Below are 27,884 nucleotides of genomic sequence, written 5' to 3'. Positions count from 1 at the left end.
TGGTTCTTAAGGATTAAATAATTTCCTTTCACTTAAAAAGGTGACAGGTCAGATTGTTAAAACCTGGAAACTATTGGATATGTCAACAGGGCAATGATCCTAAACATCATTTTAAAGTCATATTTAATGGATAAAGCAGGCTAAAATTAAGCTTCAAAGCCCACTGAAAAATTGTAAACTGCGACCATAAGCTGGATCCATGCTCTGCCAACACACCCATGTGGGCTGGTGAGTGGGCCCCAGTTTTCTCCCACACTGGACCCTGGGCTGATTATGGGTCCTTATGTCCTACACTGTACCCAGGCTAGCCTTTATTATAACAGGCTATTTAATTTTGGAGGGGGTTCTTATTTTGTTTGTATTATTCTGTGTGAACGCTGCTTGTCAAGACTTTGATGCAATCAACTGAGTTGCCTCTATACACTATATAAAATAAAAATGCCATGCCATTATTCATGTTTTTATTAGGACAAATGCAACAATAGTATTTTACAGATTAAATCAGATACATAATACACACACGATATGATACAGATAATAACCATTATAACCAGTTATGAAACTAGGTATACAACAAATTTTATTCCGCTGAACAAGAAGTGGAACTAGTAGGAGAAGGAGGGACCTGTCGGGCCTGTCTATTGCCTCCCCTGTCCCTTGATCCAATGAGCCATTTTGAAACTGCCCTCTCCACATCCTTCCTGGTGACCTGGCTGGTTAATGAGTTCTTCTTTAAAGCTCCTGCAAGAAACATACGTTATGTTATGGTCATTTCATATGTGCCAACACAACTCTCAGCAAGGATTGTAAAGTCAACAATGCTGAAGTGATATTCACCCAAAACTGATCACTTTTTATATCAACCACTCAAGGTTTAAATTGTAATTTTGGGTTAAGTATCCCTTTACATTATTGACTTTACAAACCTGCAAACGTTATAATGAACTATGAAAAAGCAAAGATCAAAATTCCCTGGTATCTGGCCAAGGATGTCACATTTTGTTTCTAAAAATCAGGATTTATTAAATTTTCCATAAAAGAATTACAAACTAAGGAGAAAAAAAATAAATAATCAAAAAAAACCACAAAAGACAAAACAATTTATAGTTTTTCATAAGGACAGCTGTCGACTGGAAGATCTGTGCAAGAAAATCTTGAAAACATTACTTATCTGATAACATTTCTGGAGCACCTGTTATAAGGGGACCTTTATGTCCTTGAGGTGAACGCATTATTGAACCTTAGAAAATCCAAATTACCATAAATTAAGCTCTCTAGCCAAAAATGCCATTTCAAGTAGGGCTGGACGATAATTCGATACCAATATATAATCGATCGATAGGGGGAAAAAAAAAAAAGAGGGGGGGGGGGGGGGGGGGTCGATAAAAGTTTGATAGACAGTTTTCCTTCCTTCCTTTCAGCCTATCATATTAGTTGATGCTACAGTCACTACTTCCTCTCGACCAATCGTAATCGCGGACCCAGGCACGCCGTCACAAAGCGCCGCCCTCTCACACCACAACACAGAGCACGTGAATATGTCGCAGCAAGGAGCGGCGGAGGAAACGGTCCCAAAACGGGGTTTTACTAGTTCGCCAGTCTGACAGAAATAAACCACAGTGATTTGCAAACTTGCAAGAAACCGGTAAAAACAAAGTCTGGTAACGTAACCAACTTGTTTCATCACGTAAGCCACTCACACGCGCAGCAGCGCGAGCTGCGTCAGCCCCGCGCTGCTGCGCGTCTTCTTAGGAATCTTCTGGAAGTTCTTCCAAAACGCAGGTATAGCAGCTAAACTGGGCTTCCTTCTTTGTGATAAAATAACAAAGCGTCCAAATAGCGTAAGGACATCACGCATGCAGTAACGTGCTTCATAGTGATGGACATGCTTAGGGCTGTTGTAAACGAATATTTTAGTAATCGAGTAATCTATCGATTATTCTTACGATTAATCGAGTAATCAGATAAAAAAAATTATAAAATAAACTATTGGCAAATCTGCAATAACACCAGTTAGTCCAGATCAGTCCAATATCTCCTTTTTGAGCATCCCTAACAGTTAAATGTTTGTAGTTTAGAAAGTTTACTTGTAACAGTAGTTTGCTTTAACCTGAAGAAAAGTTATACTAAGATATTAAATTATATTCAAATAATAAAGTGGCAGGCTCACAAATATGCTTATAAAAATGTCTATACTCCAGCTTTTAGTTTATGTATTTATCTTCAGTGAGTAATACACATACACGTAAAAGAACTAAGTAAACAACTCATTTAACTCTTTAACATTTTATTGATAATAACAACGCAATAACATTAAACCTCCAGTAAAGTTTCAAATCAGTAGTACAGCAAATCTCTTGCTTTTTTGTTCTAAAGTTCAAACAGAAAAGATAAATAAAGAAAATACTTGATTTAAAAATAAAACAAGTTTAGACAAAATAGTAAATACTGCATTTTATACAATATATTTTAAGTCTAAGGTGCAACAAATTCCTTGCTTTTTTCAGTGCTAACACAAAAGAGTAAAAAAATATTCATTAGCTTTAAATAGAAAAGTTAAGGCAAACCAGAGAATACTGCCTTTTATACATTCAAATTATAAGTTTCAAATCTGAGGTAGAACAGATTTCCTGCTTTCTTAACTGCAAAAACAGAGGAGAAATAAAAAAAGAATTAATAGAAAAGATTACTAAGGCAAAATAGTAAACACTGGCTTTACAAAAACAACTTGAACCTCAACAAAATCAACTTGGATGTTCTTAAAGATGGAATAAAAAAATATCTTAAATCCAACATATACTGAATGTTATTCAATATGCATTTCTTAAATGCTCCAACACACAGGTGTGCATGTGTTTAACTGTTAAAGAAGCCTTAAAGAAGACTATGGTTGCTGTGAAGGAAGGTGAGCATGTCGACATGTTGTGAACTGAGGCTTGCCCTGCGCTTCGATGCGATGTTCCCTGCTGCGGAAAAAAGCCGTTCTGATGGTGTTGATGTTGCTGGTATACACAGAAAGAACTTTGCAAGTTTTGACAGTGTTGGGTACCGTGCTGCATTTGATTTCCACCATAGAAGTGGGTTCTCCCTCTTGGACAGTGTATGCTCTCCAAAGTACATCAAGACTTCCTTTTGAACATCTTGGTTCAAATGCTGTTCCTCATCCTCCTCATCACTTGTGCTGGATTCTGAAGAACCCAGTAGATTGCTGAAAAATGTGTTGGTGTTCTGCTGATGCTCTACAGGCTTGTCTTGGGCATCAGTGGAGACCTCATTTTCACCTGAATTTTTCTGTCTCATTTTCTTTTTGACATCAAGGACCAATGTTTGAACCATGCTTTGGATCTTAAAGGCTTCATCTGGGGGCAAGAACTTAAGTTTCTTAAATCTGGGATCTAAAGCAGCAGTAAGTACAACAGTATTTGAGGATTGAGGCTGACCCATCTTGTTGTGATCTGTGCCATCACTTCAGCCTACACAGCATGTGGAAAGTACTGTTCCAACGAGTGCTTACATCTTGTATGAGCATGTGTGATGCTGTGCCCATTTGCTGTTGCTTATCCTTCAGCTTTGTGCAAGCCAGTTCACTTTTTTTAAAATGTTCAACAAGACATCTTGCAGCTGCCACACACTTTGAGATGCTCTGGTTGCTCTTCAGAGCATTCTGTACCACCAAGTTCAGGGTGTGCCCTGCACATCGCACAGATGCCCACTTATGCTTTTCTGCCAAAATCTTCACTGCTGCTACAATATTGGCACCATTGTCGTGGACGACAGCTCTGACTTTCTCAGGTGGAACATCAAACTTTGCAATAACCTCCTCAAGCCACTCTGCAATGTTTGCTGCTGTGTGTCTTTCTTCAAGTGGCATTGTTGTCAGGGTGTGGGACTTCATTTTCCAGTCCTCTCCAAGAAAGTGGCATGTCACTCCAAGATATGCCTCTGTGGCAACACTTGTCCAAATGTCTGCTGTGAGAGCAATGCTGTCTGTCTCTTTTAGGATGTTTTTCAATTTGTCTTTGATTTCTTCATACTTTTTCTCCATCATTTTTACAAAGTAGGTTCTGGAAGGAGGGGTATAATTTGGATTGAAGGTGGAGATCATCTTCTGGAATCCTTCATCTTCCACCACGGACAGCGGTCGCATGTCTGTGATGATCATATTTAAAATGCTGTTTGTGAACTCAGCTGCTTGAACAACCGAACATCCTGGAACCCTTTGAACAAAGCTGTCCAACGTATGACTCTTCGGTTCACTGAAAAGAAGCACAATGTAATGATTATTTGTTTATTCCTTGTTATGAATTAAATATATTTCAAGTGCACTAATTTGGATATTATAACATTTAATATTATTAAGTTGGAATCTGCACTGACAGCTCATCTGCCATGATAGCAGCTTTAGTTTCAGTTTTATTTTATTTATGGATTTAAGGCTTTCATTTATGTGTGAGTTTTGAGGATGCTTTAATTAAAAGCATTATTTTTAACCATCACAGAAAAATCTAAATGCAGTGAAATGGTTTTTTATGTATTGGAAAACAGAATGTAATCTATATGTTAGGAAAAAAATAAACTCTTACTCAAAATGTAAAGGTTTGAGTTTGTACAGAGTTCTGCAGCCTTAACTAGTCATGATAAAATGCAAAAATGTTGCTATTTTTATTAAAACGATGCTATTATTTATTCTTGATTGCTTAGGTATAAACAAATATAGAATTACTACAAAAAATATTAATCAAAATTTCTAATTCATACATAACAGTAGCGAGAAGAAAAGATTGTAACTTTTCAGGTTGGAAAGACACCATTAAATAAATGCTTTTCAGCTTATGCCTGTAATCTGTTGCTGCGTATTTTTATTAACAAACTTACATTAAGTCCTGCATAATTTCTCTCAGTTCCACCCTCACATACAATTTACACGACACCCGGTTAAGTAACCGCTATGTTTAAGCGGTAGATGTAACGTTAGCAAAATAATGTGCCTCAATTTACATCTATAACATGGCAGATTATCACACAACGTAGTTAGCAAAGAGAACATAAACGTTACCTGTTGGCAGCCGTGTACGAGTTGGATGCATGTAGCGGGTGTTTTCTCTTCAGATGCTGCAACATTGATGTCGTGCTGTTGTGGTACGCCAATTCTGCTTTGCAGTGGATGCATTGCGCTGTGTTGTCCTTTCTGTTTAGTCTAAAATGTTCCCAAACTTTTGACATTTTTTGTCGCTTTCGGGGTTCTCCTTCTGAGCATTCTCCGGTTCCCTCCATAGCTACAAACTTAGCACAGGCGCTAACGGAAGTGGTAGCGTTGTGCAACACAAAAACCCTCCGGCTAGACCAGTGTGCTGCGTATTTAACAGCATTGCTTATTACAATACAATAAATTTAGCGAAGCTTCGAGGCAGATAAATTTCCTCGAGGATTTTTTGTAATCGAGTTACTCGAGTTACTCGATGAATCGTTTCAGCCCTAGACATGCTGCTGTTGTCTGCAGTTGCAATAAAATATGGTTTTAAATATTTTCAATAATTATCGATCAATATGCATTTTTTATCAATAAGCTTTTTTTCCATATCGTCCAGCCCCAATTTCAAGTCATAGTAACAAACATAGCCAATAAATGAATTTCTCTCGACAAAAGTTACTCTATTACAGTTATTATCCATCATGCACTTACCAAATATGACTTCAAACAGCTTTAAAGTCCTGAATTCCCGCTTTCCATTCCGGCCCACAAAGTTATATTGTCTTGACAGGTCGTGGTCCATGATGAAGACCATCATGCGTCTTGTGGCCTCATCCACGGTGCTCCCTCCAATGTCTGCCACTGCTGTGACCTAAGGGGGAACAAAGACAGTACAAAGTAAAATTTTTGTTTTTTTTTGCAGTTTCCTAAGGCCTCGCTTTTATTGACAGTAGACTGACAGGAAAGGGGTGGATGAAGGGGAGAGACATGTGGCAAAGGACTGCAGGTCGGACCAAAGGCCTCCAAACATGGGCCGCGCTACCCGCTACGCCACAAGGGCACCCCCAGCTAAGTCATTTTTATAGCCACTGGAGTAAACCTGACAAAAAGACAAACTCTGGGTCTAGAATATTTTCCATTGTTGATTAATCTATCGATATAGATTAATATACAATTGTTTATTTCAACAATTAATCGATTGGTTGCTACAATAATAAAATGTTAAATTTTTTTTTAAATATGTCAGTGCTTCCCAAATCTCTTGTGTCCACAAAACAAAGATACTCAGTTTATTGCCAAGAACGAACAAAGAAAAAATAAATATTCTTATTTATGAAGGTGAAATCAGATAATTAGGACTAGATTTTGCTTTAAGAAAAACTATAGTTGCCAATTAATTGAATTGTTGATTACTGTTCAATTTATTGATGATTTGTTGCAGCTCGGCTCAGCTCTACTGCCAGCCCCCCAATAAAACTGAATGAAATTTCACTAGCCTAGACTTTACATACATACCAGTTCAGACATGAAGCTTGGGTCAGACAGTTTTTCCTCCATCACTTCGACCTCCCCAACTGTCTTTAGGGGGAAACCCTCTGGGACGAAAGAAAGGGTGTCGCCACTGTTGCCACGCTGCGTCAGGGTTTGTAGCATCCGTCCATGAACTTGTAAGGTTTCTTTGAGTTCCTCAAGGAGTGTCAGGATGCGAACAAACAACATACTGTCCCTTATTTGCATTTGCGGGGTTTCGGGTGGTGACGTGGTTGACCTAAGAAGGAGTAAAAGCAAAAAAAAGGTGTCATTGTAGACCAGATGGATAGAGGCAAAGGAGACGTCAGCACAGACACCTCAGTCAGACAATTAAACGGGCCAAATGAAAAGTACACATTCTAATCAGTTTTCTCTCGCATCACTGTGTGTCTGGATAGGATGTGATGTGAGGATGGATGAAGGCAGTGGAGGTGTCAAGGCGGACCTGAGGGGGGCTGGAGGCAGAGGAGGTGTAGACCTGAGGATGGATGGAGGTAGTGGAGGTAAAGGGTTATCATCATCTTCATCCTCACTGGACAAAATCTCTCTCCTAGACCTGTAAAATATACCAGCACAAACAGACAATTCATTTGTTACAGTTAAGTGAATTTAAGTGTTTTAAAAAAACAGTTGGGTAAAGAATACAAAAACAATATATTTTGTACAACAGGTGACACAAGTGTGCATATAATTATATAATGTAGACAGTGTTTCCATAGACTGTGTGTGGTGCTGGTGGGGCGAGACGACATAATCCAAACAGCCTTACCTCTTTTTGCGCTTCCCCCTTCCCATGTTCTCCGCAGAATCAGATCCTGTCGGAACATCCATGTTCTGTTCAAACTCAAACAATTTTATTTGGGCCATCTCGTACGTTGCTGTCAGAGAGATACAAAAGAAAGAGTCACAATTACTTTCATTGCAGAGAACAAATTCTAACCAAATCAACGGTGAGCTCATGATGTCGCATCATATACATTAAGATAGATGGTTACACTACCTGCTTTTCTCTTGACAGACAACTTGTATGTTGCCCAGTCAGGGTGGGGGTCCTGTTGTTCTATGACCGCCTTTGCAATGTTAACTCTTGCTGGTGGCCAGTAGCATTCATCCTCCTCAGGCCCAGTAAACCATTTGGTTGGAATCACTGCCAATCCCCCATTTATAAAGTCAATAATTGCAAAAGGCAACGTGCTTAAATGCTCCTTTTCGAGCATAAGCAAATGTTCCCCCACTTTTGCCAATATTGTCCTCCTTTTTGTACTTTCTGGCATCTCCATAATTTCTATAAAAAAAAAAGAAAAGAAATGTTTTAGCTTTCAGCTATGACAAACACAGGAGATAAACTCCAACAAACAACTTTTTTGGTTAGAAAATTTGTTTCTGTGGTTAATCACTGATCTAAGTCCATGTAAAGTGAAGCTAGATTTGTTTTCTGAGTTTATCGCATCACAGAGTGACTGTGATAGGCTAATGTGTACATTATAAGGCGGAGGTATATTTCAGCTCTGTCTAGTGCGGCATCGTCCCTTTTTTTAGAGTCAAAAAATAAGCGACTCCACTTTCAGAAACAAACCCAAAGAACAGCAATCCGCAAACAGAAAAAAAAAACAACTCAAAGTCGTATGAAATAATCAGGCGTGGCAACAGTGAGCGTGGGTCACTGGAACTACCGAAAGCGTCGAGGGGGGAGAGCACTGAGCTATATTATACACTGGAGTGCTGATTTTGTCGAAAAACTGAAGTCACTGGACGCCATCTTGCTACTCCCTACTCTCACAGAGTCCCATAGGATTTGGTTGCAATAACAAGCAGTTTTCTGGCTGAGTGAAAACATTTCACAGGTAATTCTACAGTCAGTGGATGTACTAAAACTATCAACTACTAGGAAATTAGGTGCTGAAATATTTGACATGTTATTCATACATACATACATATAAATAAAATGCTAAATATTTCAGCACATGACTTTCTCAGTACTTAATAGTTTTAGAACATAACATAAAAGTATATGGCATTTGACATTTTAAAAGTTTTAAGCCCCCCCTGAACATGAGAAAATCCTCGTTCTTCGATGCTGTAGCGCACATATTCCCCTAGTTACTGGAGAAAAATAGGGAGTACCAATATGGCGGCTTCATATAGCTCAGTGGGGGAGGGGGGCCAAAGAGCACAGCGAGGGAAAAAAGATCACCAACTCCCATTAACGCGCGTTAAAAAAGGTCGGCGTTATGGTCTACTAACGGATCTTTTAACTTTCAGTCAGATACCGCCTGCCAAATAAAATAAATACACACTAAACAGCCCAAGCAGCTAAGGTCTATCAGTGTAAGTCCAGCTCTGATTCCCTTAAGGCGCTAGAATTTGCCGCAGAGCCGAGGCTCCTCGAGGAGCTCTCATAGTTAGCGTGGCCAGGCCCTCACCCACGTTGCGGTCGTGGTCACCTAAAACTGTGGCTTTATTTGTTGCTGCTGTTATTACTCTCAAACCCGTAGCATTCTATAAACGATGGGAAAGTTAGCATGTTGTTGAAAGTTGACGAAGCTCGGTGCCTGCAGCCTAGCTAGCTCCTGCACTGTTTATAGTTACTTTCCGAAAAACAGTATTTATTATATGTAGAGGCATATTCTTACCTGTATGTCGTCCAAAAGATACCGTCTCCGCTGCAACGATAAAAATAACGTCCTTCCAATGGCGCTGAACCAGGGTTAAATAGGCTATGTGCACAGGAAGGACGGCGCCTGCTAACTTCCGGCTAAGCGTGGTGTTGGAACCCACTTCCGGTTGAAACGGAACTGTTTTGTCAGAGAGACTACTTGACTAGATGATCCTGGACGATCCAAGCTTTAGTTCTGTTTCAGACCATTTTCATCTTTGTTTAGTTAGCTTGGGTGATTTTCAACATACTAATTTAGTTGTGAAATTTTTAATGTGAACAATATAAACGTTCCCCTGTCTCGTGTTCACTGCCCCCTAGTGACTGAATTAAGAATTGTAATAGATTGTTTTTTCCCCTTCTAAAGTTTGCTAATAAAGGCCACAAATGAAATACTAAATACATTTGTCTTGCAAGACATCTTAGCAAAACATGTTTTATAAAAAGCTCTTAAAAGCTACTTAATCCACAGCTTGGTGGTATGATGTTAGAACAGAATTAACTAAATAGGACAAAAGAAAAGTGTACTAAGCTATACATAAAATAACAAAGTACATACTTTTTTTGTTTGACAACAATTCCAGTGTATCAATATGAAAGTAGAATTTACCTGTGTGAAAACAATAAAGGAAGATATATTAAAAACTTTATGAATATGAAATAATGATCAGGGCCGGTTTATTATGAAACATATTGATCTGTCATCTCATTAAAATTTTGAGATAAAAATTTTCAGCCGCTTCACTGAAAGTTTTTTTTTTAAAGTGATTTAAATTTAAATGATTTAAATAATTTATATTATCTCAATAGGCCGGATTCATGTTAGTGTGTGTTTAAAGACTTTTACTTTTTAAAAATAAATAAATAAAATAGCATAAAAAAGGAGACCTTTCCCAGTGGCTATTGTTGAAACATATAACATGTCAGATTTGACCATTTTGAATTTGTAAACGGTGCCCAACTGGAGCCCACCTATTGCCCATGCTTGCTTTAGCCCATCTACTGCCCTTGTCTTGCCCACATGGGTTCCAGCAACAGAGCCCACTCTGAGCCCATGCCCAGCTGAAGCCCATCTAGCCCAAGTGAGGCCCATACTTTGTATCGCATTTTTACATCAATACTGCAGTGAGTAGCACTGTTGCCATGCAGCAAGAAGGTCCTGGGTTCAAGCCCTACCCTTACCCTGGGTCTTTTCTGCAATTAATTAATTTCTAAATTCTGCACTAGTTTAGCTTTTCTCAATTTTGTAAAAAAAACAGCCAGCATGTTAGGCAAAATTAGGCATTTTTGGGCTTCTGTTTATCATCCAGTTCCTATCGATTTTTTTTCCTGTCCATGGTTAAAGGTATATTAACTCACTTTAGGAATTCCTGCGCTCTGCATCTGTTGGTAGTTCCTTTGTCCTCTCTGAGAAAGGCATCCATTTTGTTATTACACATATGAGGTCACAAACGGTCATTTTAGTCGGCCATCATGCAGGACTGTTGAAATTAAGTTGGTGATCGGCCTTTGATCCCTTCTGACCAGGCAGCCAGCCAGCACTGCTGTGGGCAAGGAGCAACTTTTGGTCCACCATTGGGGGGGGGGGGGGGGGGGGGGGGGGGGGGGTAAGCTCTCTGCCAATTTAGTTATTTAGTGAATCATTTCATTTTCCTATTTGAATCATTAACTTTCCTATTTTTTTGCTTTTCTCTAAACCTTTTCTTGTCCACGTCAGTGAATTCATCTTTTAAATTCAGTAGAAAATATTTTACAAAAGCAGACATACGGATATTACAAAATTTTCTGGGTGTATTTATTTACATGGTGCACTATGATTTGGTTGGGAAAATTTAAAATACATGATTCAACAAATACAGCCATTAGTAATTAGAGTAGAGTGGACTAAAACTAAAAATGTTTACATGGATAATTTATAGGTCTGTTGTTACCTGGCCATCTGTTTCTCCTTTCTTTGCTACTTTCTGCTCTCTCTCTCTTTCTCTTACTCTCCTCCGTTGATCATTTCAGTCTGGTATAAAAACCGTTTAGTTCATCTTCAAATTTTTCACAAAGAGGGAAAGCTTTGTGGGAAAAAAAAAGGGCAACAGTGATGTAACCCCCGCCACAAATACCCACTCACCCTCAGCGTTACAGGCCGAACCACCCTGAGAAACAGGTGCACCCCCAAACTCCCTGTTGACCTAACAGACAGGAGATGTACCTGTTTTTGAGAAATCTGGTTCTGCTTCCATGTTCTGTTATTATATTTTATCTCCTGAGCACCACATATATTTTACCTGAGCAGCTAAATGAACTTCAAAACAAGTTGCAGTCAATCTCATCTTAATGACCAGACAAACAACAACAAAACACACTATATATATATATATATATATATATATATATATATATATATATATATATATATATATATATATATATATATATATATATATTCTCCTCCCCTTTTATTTTATTCTGTGCTGTCATGATCAGTGCTTTAGTGCTGTCCTTCAGTCCAGCTCTCTCTAGCCATTGGTAGGATTTGGTCATATCAGCCACTTCAGCTATCTGTAGGTGGTACATCCCATGCAGAGGTTTTTCCTCCCATGATGGTTCCATCAGTTCCTTCTCTTCCAGCTTCCAATGTCTGAGACATTCATTGAGCGCTTCATCCCTTAAAGACATCTGCTTGATATATTCTTGGAGCTTGGATGTTTCATCTCCAATGGTGGCGCTGATGCTCACTAGGCCTCTGCCTCCTTCTCTGCACTTACTATATAGCCTGTGGATGCTGGATTTGGGGTGGAATCCACCATGCATGGTGAGTAGCTTCTGTGTCTTAACATCAGTGGTCTGTATTTCCTCCCTTGGCCAACTTATTACCCCAGCAGGGTCCTAATTACTGGCAAGGCATAGCTGTTGATTGCCCGGACCTTTTTTTATTCCTAAATAATTTTCCTGCCTTTAATGCCCCTTCCATCCCTATTGGCCAGTTGGTTGTTAAATATGAAATCTGGAGGATTAGATCTGATGTGAGTTCATGGAACTTTCACTGAATGATTCACAAAATGAAGCCACCTGTTGATTCACAACACTTTACTCAGAATTGAGCAACAGACAGGAACATCAGGGACAACTGTTGTGTAAGCAGTCCCTGTACATGACAACAGCTAATGCCAGAGTCCAGTCCAGTCAGGTTGGAGTCTCCCGCCCCATTGAGACAGTCAGAGGCTCATTCCTGTCTTATCTTCACTATGGCTTCGGCTGAGACAGAGCGCAGAGCTCCCTTCTCGCTGGACTCCTACTATGTTTCAGAGAAACTGGGCTTTGTGCTTCCAGACCCTCTGGTAGGTAACTGCTCCTCTGAAATATGCCTTTTAATCATTATCCAGACAGTCTTGAGTGAAATGCTAGGTCTCAATGACGGAGTGCACTTCAGAACAGGACTAATTTAAAAAAAGGTACCTTGTGGTCTGATTTATTTTCATGCACAGAAACAAAAACAGTGCTTATATTTGCATGCTACAAAATAGTGAAGCTTAACAAGTATTGAATGAAACTGACAGATGTAGATGAGCTGAAAAATATTTTTTTCATGTTTACATATATATATATATCTATCTATATCTATATCTATCTATATATATATATCTATCTATCTATCTATCTATCTATCTATCTATATATATATATATATATATATATATATATATATATATATATATATATATATATATATATATATATATATATTATATATGCACTTTTCTTCCAATAAGCTGCCCATGTGTTTATTTTCCTATCGCTCACATTCTTCTCCAAACTCACTTTACTTGCAGGAAAACAACGTTAAACAGTGGTTTTAAAATAAAAAATGTAAAAAAATAAATAAAAATTATTGCTTCGCCACTCGCAACCATTTTGGCAACGTAATTTCACCATTGCGATTAATATTTATTTTCATTTGTTCCAATACTGAAACCTCCTATTTGCAGCAAAATCTTCCACCGTATTACCAGCCATGGATGGATATTGGCCTGTGTGTGCCAGAGCTCGTTCACAGTCATGACCTGCGCTCCCGTATTAACGAGGTAAAAGGTGACAATAAACCCACCTGCAGAGTTCACTGCTGATTATTCTCAGATTACTCAGAGCTGTAATGCTTGTCCAGATGCCTCTGCTGAGCACAGAGTTTCTCCAGAACCACAGAGAGCTTCGGCTTGCCCACCTGGTCCTTAGCATGATCACCATGGGCTATGTGTGGCAGGAAGGTGAAAACAACACTGTTGAGGTGATCCAATTTGCATTTGCCTCTTTCACTTCACGCTCCTGTGACCAGCTTGTGTGTGAGGTTGTCCTTTCTGTAACAATCTCCTTTAAAGATGCTCCCAAGAAGCCTTGCTGTTCCTTACTGGGAGGTGTCACGACGCCTAGGGCTTCCCCCAATTCTCACCCATGCAGATGCAGTATTGGCTAACTGGAGGAAGAAAGATCCAGAGGGGTAAGGAAGAAATGTCCTGCAGATATTTTTAATTACATCCCACAATAAATAAATGAAATGTAAAAATATATCTCCCTGCTTTTTCATACGCTTCTTCTAATCTCACACGCCAGACCTTTTGACATGAAGTGAGTATTTCTCATTTTATTTTGCTCATGCTTCACTGTAATATTTTTCCATTTCTAAATGTCTCTCTGCTTGACTTGTGTTGCACAGGAACCTGGAGTTGCTGGTCAGACTCCCTGGTGGTGACAGTGTCAAAGGTTTCTTCCTGGTCACTCTGCTGGTGGAGCTTGCTGCAGTGCCTGCAATAAGGGTGAACATGTATCACAAATACCTTACTTCCAATGACATTTTTAAAAACACTGTTGTAATGGATCGACTTACTAAAGACTATAAAAACAGTCTCTAAAGTGACAAAGTTTCAGACAAAGCGATTGTAAAACTGTTACAGAGCATTCCCGCAGTCATCAATGGTGTCAGATGTGGTGACACAGAGGCCGTGGCTAAAGCACTGGATAACATCAGCCAGTCTATACAGGACATGAATGATGCACTTAAACTAATGCACGGTGAGACACAGATATGTTATAAAAAGATTATAGTTGACCTTAAAGATAAGTAACTTGACGAATGTTGTTTTCCCCCAGTGTATGTGGACCCCTCAGTCTTCTACGGCATTATGAGGATCTACCTGTCAGGGTACAGAAATCAATACTAGTAATTTCCCTCTCTTGGAACCTTTATAATGCTTTACAAACAGCTTCATACTAGACATGTGTCACATTGTCTCATGGTAAAATTGCCAACTGCGGTGTATTTTATTGCAATTATTTTGCACACAAACATATATATATATATATATATATATATATATATATATATATATATATATATATATATATATATACACGTGTGTGTGTGTGTGCAGAATCATGAAGTAAAAGGAAAACCATACATGGTTTTCATGTTTTTTTTTTTATAAATACTAATCTGAAAAGTGTTATGTACGTTTGTATTAGGCCGTCCAGAGTTAATATTTTGTGGGAGTGCTTTCTTAATGCCATTAGGCCTCTAAGCCTTTTCAGATGCATCTTCACCAAATTTACACATCAGAAGGTTTACACTTTTGCCCTTTTTTTCTGTGGATTAGTTCAGTCAGATTGGATAGAGAGTGTCTTTGAACAGCAACCGTCAAGTCTTGCCACAGATTCTCAGTTAGGTGTAGCTTTGGACCATGATTGGCCCGTTCTAATGTATGAATATGGTTTGATGTAAAAACCTTCTCATTTTAACTTTGTATGTTTTTTTTTAATTAACCAGCTGGTGTAATACCTGGACCAGAAAACACAATATTCAACTCGGACTCGGTGTTGCGTTTCAAAAGGTTTATTGTAAAACACGAAATGGTTACAGGAAAAACAGGCAAGTGATGACAGCACAAGCTGGTGAAGGCTGATGGCAGAGTGACCAGGTGAAGATAACCGAGACAAACTGATCAGGTGATGGTGGCAGAATAAAGTGAGCAGGCTGGAGACAATAATCCAATGTGCTTGGCAGAATCCATAAGCCAGAGACAGTCCAGGTAGTGACCAGGGCGAGCACAGGTCCACAGGATAAGCAAGCTGAGTGACAATGACACTGGGAGAACACATGCAGGCAGTGAGAAGAGATAATGTGGAGGAGAAAGATTGTAGGAGGCAGGCTTAAATAGGTAGTCACAGGTGAGCTGGCTTGATGATAATTGGAAGTAGCAGGTGCTTTTGATTATGGTGAGTGAAGCTGGGAATAGGGAGAGATCAGCCAGTCAGCCCAAAAATAACACAAAGACCAGAATACTTGATAGAACACCCTCCTCAAGTGTGGATTCTAGACACCCAAAAAACAAACAAAAAACAAACAAAAAACACAAGACAAGCCAAAAAAACGTGGTCTAAAGTCCAAAAACAACCCAGACAGGACAGGTAGAGGGACAGGTCATGCAAGTGTCCAATAAAACAGCCCAAATAGGGTGAGCCAAAAGTTCAGACGAGCAACCCAGAGGTCGCACAACCTGCTGTGTTTTATCCATTGTGGACACATTGACCCCTAGTGGTTGATTTAAGGACAACTGGTGATGATGGGCTGCAATAAAATGCCCCTAAGGCATTCCTGTAAGCTTCCTCCAGTTCTCTAACCTTCTCCTCCAATATAGGTGAATAATTTTGGAGCAATGGCCCTCTTAAACTTTTATTAAGGGGAGGAAAGGATCTTATTTTACCCTTCAAATTTATTGTAGGTGGCATCAGTAGAGTAGGTGGAGGAAGTGCTGGATGGCTTGGTGGTAGGAAATGAGGCCGATGCTGCAGGAATGGGTGGAGGTGCGCAAGTAGCCACTGGAAGCATGAGCGCATGCAGGAAAGAGACAGTCTGGCTGAGAATGATTGTGGAAGGCAGGTTTAAATGGTAGAGTCACAGGTGAACTGGCTTGATGATAATTGGTGGCAGCAGGTGACACTGATTATGGTGAGTGAAGCAGGAAGCCAAACTTCCACTTCAGTCTCAAGTCTTTTTAACTGGTTTTCTAAAAGGACTGCCCTGTATTTACATCCATCCACCTTCCAGCACACTCTGACCAGTTTCCCTGTCCCTTCTGGACAAAAGCCTCCCCACAGCATGATGTTGCAGATTTTACTGTTTACATTGTCAACCTTGAATTTTATTGCTGGGTGCTTGTATCGTTTTGGTATTTTTATTTTATTTTATACTTTTTGCTCACCTGTATAGCACTTTGGTTGCCTCATGGGTTTTATAGTGCTTTATAAATAGATAAATAAATTACAATGATAATGAGGAGAAGGAGACAGTACAACGCACCCCTTTTCAGATTGTTATTTATAAAAAATAAAATTGGGAAACCATGGATGTTCATCCATCTGTGTCACAGTTGTCTGCTACTGCTGGTCTGTTAAATTCTATAGAAATGCATCAAATCTTCTGCTTATAACATGACAAAAATGCTAAAAGTTTGAACAAGTATGAATACCTTTGCCAGGCGCGGTAAATGATAAATTAGTATATACATTCCCAGGTGGAAGGACAACCCTTGCATGCCAAAGGGGCTTGTTTATGAAGGTGTCCAGACAGAACCGATACAGTGTTCTGGAGGAAGTGCTGCACAAAGTAGTCTGCTGCACTGCTTTGACGAACTACTTGGAGTCAAACATGAAGAAGACAGTCGTAAGATAACTGAACATTTGAACACTGAATAACTAATAATAGGTTCAGAAATGACAGCTGATCATGATGTCTTATTTTTCAGGAGCCTTTCTAACTCGCATGAGGAACTACATGCCGCCTGCCCACAGGAAACTGATCCAGGACATCTCTCTGCAGCCATCCCTGAGGGGTTTTGTCCAGCGGCAGGCCAACGAGGACCTGAACAGGGCCTTTGATGTCTGCGTGTCAAAACTGCTGGCCTTGCGCAGCTACCACATCAATGTCGTCAGCCGCTTCATCACCGTACCTGCTGCTCGAGCCCAACAGCTGCGCAGGAACAGCCAAAATTCAGAGGAGGAAATGGTCAGCAGAGGCCCCACATCACTGGAGGAGAGGGGCACTGGGGGCTCAGGCATCATGACCTTCCTCAAAACCGTGAGAGACAAGACAAAAGATGTCCTCCTGGCCGAGACAAGCAAAAAAACTGTTGATGAGAACGGTCATCAAATGAATCAATGAGTAAAATCTGCACCAGTTAGTGTGAAAAGACAATTTTATATGTTAATAAAATTGCTAAAACGAAAAAGAGACACATGAATTACATTTGCTTTATTCAACATTGTTTACTTTGTAAACAATTCCTAACCTAAAAGACAAGCGGGATACCAATCATTCAGTCCAAACCCTAATTCTAACCATTTCTACTGCTTCCCATTTACTTTAACCACTAACTCCATCTTTATTTTGCCCTGGAGTGACTGGAGAAAGCATCAGACCCATTTGCCCACACAACATTAAGCCATTAGACGACAGAAGTCATTTATTTTGGTTAAATTGGGTTGAGGAATTCAGCTCAAATGTATTTGATAAATAGCTAAGACGTTTTGCTGCCAGATCACGGACTTAACCTCGCTGAACTTTTGTTTGATGGATAAGAGGACACCCTTAAAAATATGTCAAATGTGAAGAAAAAAATGCTTGAGAAAAGATGAAGAACTTTGGTATTGTTTCAGACTCCTGAGACATTAATTAGTACAGCCAACATTGTTATCAGCTGTTTTATTTTCTTTTGAAAAATAGAGATAAAAGCACTTTGAATATTTTTTTTGAAGACAACTTTGACAACTTTTCTCAAACGTTACACCAACATTCAAAATTCACATTTCAAGGAAAGTTGTATCTCACTAGGTAATTCTAAAACCTTCATTTTTCTTTAGAGCTGGACTTGCTGGTTTGGTTTGGATGACTGCTGTTTCATTAATCATGTGTACTTGAGCTTATATGGCCACTAATGGCCGAGCATTCTCCGTCAGGATGTTCTGCTTCCAAAAGGACTGCTGTTCATTGTGATATTCTTTTTTTATGGTTAAAGTAGAACAGACCTTTTGGTCATAAGTGGTTCTTGCCCTGAAACTGAGGCATTTTTTTTCTCATTGATGAATCATGAACATTGAACTTAACTGAGGCAAGCAAAGCCTGGAGTGCTTTAGATGTGGCTGTTTTTTTTTGCGACCTCCTAGAGGGGTCACCAGTGTGCTTTTGGAGCAATTATTGGTCACCCAGCCTCTCCTGGGAATGTTCACTTCTGTTCTGTGTTTTCTCAATTTGTGGATATGGGTGGTCACTGGAGTCCCAGAGACTTGGCTTTGTAACCTTTTCCAGAATGACAGATGTCAGTGGCTTTATTTCATATCTGTTTTTGACTTTCTTTATATCTGGGCATACTTTGTTGCTTTTTGAAATCTTTTAGCCTACTTCATGTTGTCAGACAGATACTATTCAAGTGATTGTATAGGTCAGACAGTAGCTCGTTTGCTCTGTTTCTTATGTTTAAATGATTTTGACTATCTGAAACGTATACGAGTAACAACAAAGAAAAGAGAGAGGAAATTCGCAAATACCTTCCCACAGCCAGCATTGTATACATGACAGCGGTGTTGCAATAAAAACAAGAGGTGTCCACTGGATCAGTGCTGTCTTTTTTGCAAAAAAACTATCAATTTGACAGTTTTTGGTGAATGAGAGGTTCAATTGTCATTTAAAGTAGATTTAAGACTTAATATGAAATGAAATGGCTTGATCTTAGATCCTTAGAGAGGTTGGGTTATTTTTTACCCTTAAATACAAGTGATGACAATCTGCAGACTACAGGAGGGTTGAAGAAAGATAGAGGGAAACATGGCATACTGCAATACCTGAAAACGTCATGGTGGGGCACTGAAGGGCAACACAATGAAGGGGAGAGGGAGGACATCACAGTTTTGCTTTGAAGTCTGAATTAGACAGACAGAATTATCTAATTGCATACAAGGGTGTGCTTCCTGCTTCTGACTTGTCAGATTGACAATTATGAAACAATAATACGTTATTTCATCTCAGGTGTATAGAGTTATACCGAAACCCACACCAACCGCCCGCACCAAACCAGCAACAGGCTGAAACATAACCTGTCCATGACAGAAAATAATCATCCTTTTGTTGAATCGTAACTCCACAGAAGGGCCCCGCGACAGGGTGGTCATGTCGTAGCACAATGAACAATGCAGAGCAGGGATTCATCACCCATCAGAGTGGTTACCTCAGATCTCCTGTCTTCCTCCTCCAGCCCTCATGTGCTTCTCTGTGCTTCCTGGAGTGAGCATGTGGAAAACCCAGAGCAATGAAGGGATGGATTGTGCCATGTACGAATAATCCTCACCTTCACCGGCTTATCGCCATCTGTGTTTTATTATTTCCCCTAACCTGAGGGATCTCCCTTATCTCCCGGTGTCTCTTTTTACATGCTGGCCGGTAAAAGCGACGAACCAAGGCAAGAGAAGACAATTACACATGTTGTGATCCTACCATCACTGGAGGCTTCAACCCTCTTGTTTGGGAGACATTTAAGCCCTTTTATTTCCACGCTCTTGTTGTCTTCATTGGACGCGACAAAGAGGCCAGAGACGAGGAGGTGAAAGGTGAACAGAAACAGCACAGGGATGAGAAGGGCTGGGTGGCGGGGAGGAAAAACAGTGAGTTCACATGATGGTGATCTGATTAGAGCCGTCTTTCACAGCCAAAGCAAATAATCCCTTTCCTTATTGCCATGTATGTGGAGGACTCCCTGACAACCCAGCTGTAAACACAGGCCATCTCTAAGGATGCCTTCATTGTGTAGTCGGGGCTGGGCCTGCACGGATACTGAAGTTTCACCCTGTCACGTGGCTGGTTTCACTGTAAGACATGACACATCCATACTCATGCACACACCTGGTCCATAAACACTCCTACTGGCAGAAAATTGTTTGGCTAGGCCAGCATTTTGTCCAAAATGTCCTCAAAGGGTTTTACCAACCAAATCCTATCATGAATTAGCTCAACAAACTAAACACATGATCTCCCCCAGCAAAAGGCATCTGTAGCAACTTTTGTTTTCATGAAATTCACTCAAACATCCACGTTCCATCTGTCAGAGCCCCCAGGGTTACAGCTTACAGGTTATAGAGGGTTGTCCTTGGGGTAAGACAATCGGATATCTGTGCCTTGGTGGTTAACCACAGGATATCCTGGATTCTGTTATTTCAGAATTTAATTTATGATTCTGCTGCTTACATCAAGCCAAGAAAAGCCAGGATCTCTTCTTGCACCGTCACTGGGAGCAGGGAGGGACTGATCTCTCTTGGCGTGTAGCTGGGGTGTAGCCGGGAATTAAGGACTACATGTCCAGCACAGTAGGAGACAGGGTGTTTCTTCAACTTTCCACTCATCTTGAGTTTGCTATCTTTGTCAGACATCGATGTCTACACACCCACAGATCACATACATTTTCATTATCTGCTAATTGGTCACACCCCTCAGTTACACCGGGTCACGTTTGAGCTGTTTTTCCAGGGCTCAGTCACCAGAAAGGTAAAACCTGGTGGTAATTTCATGAGGTACTAAATCCCACCAATGCATCTGACATATCATTAATTGATATCAACTAATATCAATATCAAAATAATAGAGCTGTCATCATAAGGTAGCATCTCAAGTTGACTTAATTTTATTTGTGAGCTAAAGAGCATAATCTTTGCCTATTTTTTCAAACTATTCCATTGATGTTGAAGCCTGATTAGTTTTACCATATATACATATATATATATATATATATATATATATATATATATATATATATATATATATATATATATATATATATATATATATATATATATATATATATGTGCAATTGCTGTGGCCTTGAGTGAGTCTAACAGATTAGCTTTGTCTTGGAGAGCTGCAATCCATCCAGGCCGTTGTCAGGACTGGGTCCATCCTCTTTAAAGGGATAGTTCAGGAATTTTTAAGTGAAGTTTTCTTAAAAAGATAACCAGTTAATGTCTTTTATGCAGCACTGAAACTTTATTAGCGCCTTCATTGAGTATGAATCCAGATTAATTGGTCCTGGATGCTGCTGCTAACGGCTTGTCCGAGAGGGCTCAAGATCAAAGTCAACCTCCACGGTCTTAAAACAGCTTGAATTTTTTTTTTTTTTTAACCTTTAAACCTTTGTACACGTTAGAAAGATAGATTCAAAGTCAAAGTCGCATCCCTTCATTCACAAATAAAGCCCCATGACTGGTTTCGGGAGAAAGAACATGGCTTGAATGGGAGGCAGTGCAACTACTGGGTCTTTTGGAACAATTAAAGCACAAAAAAAGCAAATATTAAGGTATGTTAATTATAGGTGCTTAATATAAGATTCTAAAATTCTGTGTCTTGCCTTATGTAAACGTAGAGGTGATCAAGCATTAGCCATTGGCAGACACTGCCTCTACATGTCCACACTGCTCCGAGCATAGCAGAATTTAAGTGTCTTTTGAAAGCTCATCACCTTTCCCTGGCCTTTGACTGATTGAGTATTATACACTAACATTTAAAAAAAAAATCTTTAGTCTCCCATGTTTTATTTGTCTTTATTACAGTTTTTTTTTATTTTATGATTGTTGGCATAACTGTGAAGCACATTGGTTGACTGTTGCTGTTTTTAAAGTGACAGTCTGTAACTAATTTGGCTTTTTACTAGCAAAAATCAAATATTGCTTTCATGAATATATATTCTGCCAAAGTCTAATAATGATCACAGCAAAAATGAAAGTGTTCTCATAGCTTAGAATGAGCAGTTTATAAATTCATAAGTGGCAGTGTCCAAGTGGAAGACTTGCAACTCACTGAATTTTCCGGCAACTTTAGAAAAACAAGCCCAAAGTTGCTTATAGTAAGTTGACGTGTCAAAAACCATCTCACACGATAACCGTAGCTATTAGCTACTAGCAGTAACTTGAAACCAAATGCATGGAAGAGATATTTATGAACATTGTCACATTTATGACACTCTGTGGCTTCTATAGTACTTATTACGTGCTTAACGGCGAGGTTATTTGTAATTCATTTAGCGCACTACTAGATGTTAATTCATCTTACAAACTGGGGCTTTAAGAGTGCTGCACAAGCAAATTTGATGCTGATGTTATAAGCCGGAGCGGCCAGAGAAAGACAAGAAGGATAAATGTGGTTTATGATAATATTTATCGCCACATTAATAGTTTTTTTTTTCCTTCATACATTTTTTTTTCATTCACTGTTAACCAAACAATATTCGACCCGAACTTGGAACACCACTTCAGGCGGACACACCTGCATAAGAACACTGCACCACAGCAAAACGTATGATACATTCATTTCACTGCAGCTCAATTGCACGCAATCTAAACACCTAAAGTGACACAGCGAACAGGATCGGGTTGTCAGGTTTTAAGATTAACAACAACCTGGAATGTATTCAGGGAAGTGACCCAAAACACAACACGGGACATACAAGACAAAGAAATTTTAAAAATAGTTAGTCCGCCTTCACATGTACTAAGAAGAAACACAATCCAGACTAACAAGGAAACAAATCCTACAAGAAGGACAGCAGGTAAACAATGATAAACTGTAGTGTCTAATAAGGCCACTCCATGTGACAGCAAATCCTGCAAAGCGTCGAGTGTGGCCCTGTGACGTCGAACCCCACGTCCAGCCAGTCCCACTTCAATCTTTGCTCTCCTAAAATTGTGTGGCCCACGGTCGCGTACACCGAGCATGTGAAGCCAAACAAACACCTGGCTACCCACAGGAAACTGCCACCTGCCGACAGCGCTGCCAACTTTCCTTTTATTGAGACTTTGACAAGGAAAAGTGCGACACCTTGTGTTACCACCTGTTACACTGACACTGACATATAAAAAAATACTTACGGTAAAGGGTACAAACTTTTACTTCAGCTTTCCTCCCGTGAAGTGGATAAACAACACCAGCAATGGCACAGAGGCTTCTTGCTAGGGTTGATTATCTGCTTAACTGGAAGTAGGGTAAAAAAAAACTTTTTGTCACATTACTACATGTTCTTCTATATGGCATTAAAGAATCAACAAACTGAATCAATTTAAAAATATTGCTTCAGTTGTCTTCCGTTAACCTTGCCTGCAAGATGAATTCTCGTGGTATCAGAAACGCACAAGGATCCATCTTGCACCGCTCTGGCAGCAACCGTTTCTGTCCGAAACCAGAATCGGTTTGGGCCAATCACGTTCCAGTATTGTGGTTTAAGGCGGGATATACTGGTGCGACGCAAGCAATAGCTGACGAGCCCACAGCCGAACCAACATAAACATGGTAGCGCAGGAGGACGCACGCGTAGCTGCTGCTATCACATCTGCTTTGTAAGTATCCGCAATTTCATCTTTGAAAGAAGAACAGCAAGAAGTGCCTTGACTGGCTTACCTAGTTGTGGTTTCTCATGACACTTTGGGCTTAAATTTTCATTTGTTACCGTGATTGGCTAAAATCTTCCTTCGGTAGGCGGGCACTAGGTGTTGCTTCACCCAATCAGCTCAGAGAGTTCTGTTGAAATTCCCTCCTTTCCCCAAATAAATTCGAAGAGAGCAGACTGAGATTGATAATGTGCAGAACTAGAGTGTTGGACATTATCAATTTGGCTGGAGATGTTAGTCTTCCATGATCCAAACACATAAAACCCACAAAACACATTCAGTTTATGGTTTTATTGAACAGAACTCCCCATAAGTTGCATTGACTCCATTTTAAGTTGTGGCGTCTGCTTTCCCACAAACAATGGCTTGTATGTTGCAGAAGGGCCAAGTCTTCTTGTGTGAAACACAGGAAAAAAGAACATATCAAGTATTTTCTGTTCAGACTAACTGCCTGATATAAAAGCAAATTGGTGGAATAAGCAAGAATATTACTGGGATTTAATTATGTGCTAACTTATTGACTTTCACAATGCTTTCATTTTCTATTGGGTGGTTACTTTAACCAGAAATAATCTACTTATTGGGTGTCTGTTTAATGCAAACATTAATGTGTCTTAAAGGTTCCAGAGAAAGCATTAACACAAACTCCTATTACATTTTTGAGAATATAGTTGTTTTAGGTGAATAAAGGTTTGTTTTGGACTTGGCTTCTCTAGCCATTAAATTCAGCTTCCTGGGTCAACAAATCCACATTTACTTAACGTTGACACGCAAACAGTTATCTACGTCTGGCAAGATATTAGCTGCTTCTAACATTTTGACAGAATTTTAATTAAACATCCTGAACAATCCTCGTTCTGTTAACCTATAGGTTGTCTTCCTCCAGCCAAAGGCTTCTTCCTATTTACTATTCAAAGTTCTGCCTAAACCCGTGATCACTTCCAAACGGGTGAATCACCTTTCCTCCATCAGATGGGGGTCCAGAAACAGCTCTTTAAACGCAAAGCAAAACCTCAACATTTTCTCTGTTGTGGGAGTTCAAACACACATTTATGCCTAATAGTCACAGTTAGTCACGCCTCATGTCTCAGCTACACTGTGCTTTTTATGTTTTTCATGCGTTTTTTTAACACGAGTATCGGTTAGTGCATCGTGTGAGGAATCTGTTAGAACAAGTGAAAAGCCTTTGATGCATTCATCTCGCGATGACTTTTTCACTTCCTCTCCCTGACTCAACAGAAGAGATCAAAAAAGGGAGAAATGAAGTGGTTCGCAGCCGGTTTGAAAGGCTGCTTTTCAGGTGTTGAATTACTGATGCTCCAGTGTGACGGTGATAAGAAGATCCAAGCCAGATGACCTCACAGACGAGATAAGAAAGAACAAACAACAATGCAGTCAGGACAACACACGTCTCTGCCCATCATGTTGATAATACGTGATGCTGTATCTTATCACAAATGGACTTTTCTGATTCACATCTGTGCTCCTTCTATCTACATCCTATGGGTTTGATGAAGTTAGCTGATTTACCGGGTTACATGAAGCACCTTCAGAGAAAAGAAGGGCTAAGGGAATCTGATGAAGATGTATGTGATTTGAGTAATGTTTTAAGTTTCGGGGGGGAAGACCAGAGTGGTGAGAAGAACAATACATTGATGCGATAGTCTGTCCCAAGTCAGACCTAACCTTTATTTTTTCCTAATCTATGTTAACTCTAACCCGGATGTGACAGCATCACGCCGTCTGTCCGAGTGTTTGCCACATTCTTTTTAAGACAAGCATCTTGGAAAGTATAAACATAACATTAACTGAAGGGTAATACAAGCAGTAATAATCAGTTGTTTGTTGATTTCTAAGTCAGCATATTATTCTTAAAATATTATTTTATCAAAAATAATATCTACTTCCTCTTGTGTGATAAGATGCTTTTATTTGTCATTATACATACAAGGTAAATAAAATGAAATTTCGTGGCCCAGATGCTAACCACTATTCCATCGTGCCATCAACTTGTTGTGAACTCGTTGTCTGAACACATTGTTGTTCTTAAGTTATTTGAAAGTTAGTTTTAAAATTCCTCAAAACAAACCATGTCCCTCAAACATACATAATCACAATGAACTGTGATACCACTGCGTCATTTATTGGTTTCAGCCTCATATTGTAGAGGTCGTGAGTCAACATTTATTCCGTATTATTTTCAGTTTGTCTGTTCCTTTTTCCATAGTTTATTAGTGTTGCATATTCTTTTCATTTTACTTTGTAGTCTAGTTAAAAGGTTTGTTGACTAAAGTAAATTAACTGGCAGTTTAAATATTTTGTAAATACATCCTTGTATTTTGGGTAAAACGTTTGTGTTTATTCTGCATATGTGATTAATACTTGATTAATGAGAACGGCAGTACACAAAGTCACTCTTTTATCCAGTGTTGTATAACACCACACCTCACCAGGCAGGCATCCATAAAAGAATAATTGACATTACTAAATTTTTACTATTAATTGTCTATCATTTCCTGAAAATCCGGTCTTGCCCCATCTTTAATCTATTGCTCAAGTCAACTGAATTAAATTGTATTTATATAGCACCAATTCATGAAACATGTCATCTCAAGGCACTTTACAAAGTCAAATTTAATCAAATTATACAGATTGGGTCAGATTATACAGATTGGTCAAAAATGTCCTATATAAGGGAACCAATTGATTGCTTCAAAGTCCCGACAAGCAGCATTCACTCCTGAAGGAGCGTAGAGCTACAGGGAGAGTCGTCTGCATTGTACATGGCTTTGCAGCAATCCCTCATACTGAGCAAGCATGAAGCGACAGTGGAAAGAAAAACTCCCCTTTAACGGGAAGGAAAACCTCCAGCAGAACCGGGCTCAGTATGAACAGTCATCTGCCTCGACCAACTGGGGGTTAGAGAAGGCAGAGCAGAGACACAACAAGAGAGACAAAAAACACAGAAGCACACACTGATCTAGTAATCTGTTCTACATTAGATGGTAGTAGGTGATCTGTCTTCCCTGGATGATGTCACAGCTTCTGTCAGAATCATCAGACAGAAAGAGAAAGGGTTCAGATATTTGTAGCCTGAAAGAGAAGTTGTTCCCCAATCAATGTTTGTCCTGTTTGTCCTGTCAGAATTTGATTAACACGCAGTGCCCATCTTAGAATGTTTGGCAATACAAGCAAAAATGGAAAATATAACAAAAGATTCCCACTAGAAGCTAATAAAAAAGCAAAACTTCAGACATGAATATGCTATATCGTCATATTCAATAAATTAAAATATTGTTCAGTTGAGACTCATTTGTTAGATTAAAAGTACATTTTGAAAATAATAACTTTTAAGGAGGTAATAAACATGCTTTAAATAAACCAACATTACAATCAAATTATTATTTGTTTTGTTAATTTACTATTCTAATCCCCAATGTTGTGTTTTCAGTAGCGTTAAGTGGAAAACCATCATACTTAACACAAATAAATGCTTTAAAAATGCCGATCTGTGTGTAATTAAATCTATATAATGTGTTTCAGTTGGTGAACTGAGTTGTTGAGTTAAACTAACTTTCAATAATATTCTAATGTATGTTTAGGGGCTCTGAATACATTTGTACCAGCTCATCTTCTGAAGACGATCATAGTCCTTGTCACTTTGTGCTTCAACTGTACCTTCCCCAGAATACATCCTGGCTTCAGGGTTCTTTGGATACAAATTCCTGCTTAAACATGTAAGACTGGACGCTTGCCTTAGCTGTGCATCCTCTCTGCTCTCTGCACTGATTAGTGTGAGTCTTGTGATGTAGATTTACACATTGCAGAAACAGTAGGATTTTTTTTTCAGTCCAATTAAAAGAAAAATTTTGTGTCATGGAAGTTCGTACAATTCAAGACCATCCCCCATTTCAACCATCATGTTTGACTGCGGCACTGATGTTCTTCTTCTGGAGTGCTGTTAGTTTTAGACTAGATTTGACAGGATGCAAACCTTACAAAACGTTACATTGTTTTATCATCAGTCCGCTGACTATTTTTCAAAAAAGAATGAAGTTGTTGTTGGAAATTTGCTTTATGTGGTTATTTTTTTTTGGTAACCGTTGATTTTCACCTTGAAAGTTCAGATTCATTCCAGCTTTCCCAGTCTCTGTCTCATTTAATCATTAACACTGAACTTAAGTGAGACAAGTGAGGCCCTGCAGTGCGTTAGATATTGTCCTTGGATCTTTGTGATCTCCTGGATAAGTTGTTGATGCACTCTTA

At 39.3% G+C, this 27,884-nt stretch overlaps 2 protein-coding genes across 3 annotated transcripts in view; one reads left to right on the top strand and one right to left on the bottom strand.

Annotated features, from left to right (window-relative positions):
* Nucleotides 1-447: 447 nt before the first annotated feature.
* On the bottom strand, nt 448-9,356 carry LOC105926801. The gene is made up of 7 exons (XM_036144462.1): nt 9,136-9,356; nt 7,503-7,787; nt 7,272-7,380; nt 6,948-7,058; nt 6,488-6,740; nt 5,684-5,843; nt 448-741 (listed from the first exon to the last, which is right to left on the bottom strand). The coding sequence occupies exons 2-7, from the start codon at nt 7,780-7,782 to the stop codon at nt 581-583; spliced, it is 1,074 nt and encodes a 357-aa protein (XP_036000355.1). The 5' UTR covers nt 7,783-7,787; nt 9,136-9,356; the 3' UTR covers nt 448-580.
* A 2,969-nt stretch (nt 9,357-12,325) lies between these two features.
* Nucleotides 12,326-27,884, top strand: part of ido1 (indoleamine 2,3-dioxygenase 1) — a 21,175-nt gene continuing 5,616 nt past the window's right edge. The window contains exons 1-10 of one of the 2 annotated variants that reach the window (XM_012863339.3): nt 12,326-12,490; nt 13,139-13,234; nt 13,315-13,434; nt 13,526-13,644; nt 13,758-13,772; nt 13,861-13,960; nt 14,099-14,216; nt 14,295-14,346; nt 16,715-16,863; nt 16,946-17,432. In XM_012863339.3, coding sequence (XP_012718793.2) covers nt 12,398-12,490; nt 13,139-13,234; nt 13,315-13,434; nt 13,526-13,644; nt 13,758-13,772; nt 13,861-13,960; nt 14,099-14,216; nt 14,295-14,346; nt 16,715-16,863; nt 16,946-17,361 — 1,278 coding nt within the window. In that variant the 5' untranslated portion in view covers nt 12,326-12,397 and the 3' untranslated portion in view covers nt 17,362-17,432. Of the gene's footprint in view, nt 12,491-13,138; nt 13,235-13,314; nt 13,435-13,525; nt 13,645-13,757; nt 13,773-13,860; nt 13,961-14,098; nt 14,217-14,294; nt 14,347-16,714; nt 16,864-16,945; nt 17,433-27,884 lie in introns of those variants that run through there. The other variant, XM_036144461.1, reaches the window with a different exon arrangement.

The sequence above is a fragment of the Fundulus heteroclitus genome, chromosome 12, assembly GCF_011125445.2.
Source record: "Fundulus heteroclitus isolate FHET01 chromosome 12, MU-UCD_Fhet_4.1, whole genome shotgun sequence".
NCBI lineage: Eukaryota > Metazoa > Chordata > Actinopteri > Cyprinodontiformes > Fundulidae > Fundulus > Fundulus heteroclitus.
This window is presented reverse-complemented; position numbering and strand designations above follow the sequence as displayed.

Coding starts and splice junctions, on each gene's coding strand:
- LOC105926801 (XM_036144462.1), bottom strand. CDS start 7,782: ATGGAGATGCCAGAAAGTACAAAAAGGAGGACAATATTGGCAAAAGTG. Junction 7,381..7,502: donor GTCTGTCAAGAGAAAAGCAG/GTAGTGTAACCA, acceptor TCTCTCTGACAG/CAACGTACGAGATGGCCCAA. Junction 742..5,683: donor GCTGTTTGAAGTCATATTTG/GTAAGTGCATGA, acceptor TGTTTCTTGCAG/GAGCTTTAAAGAAGAACTCA.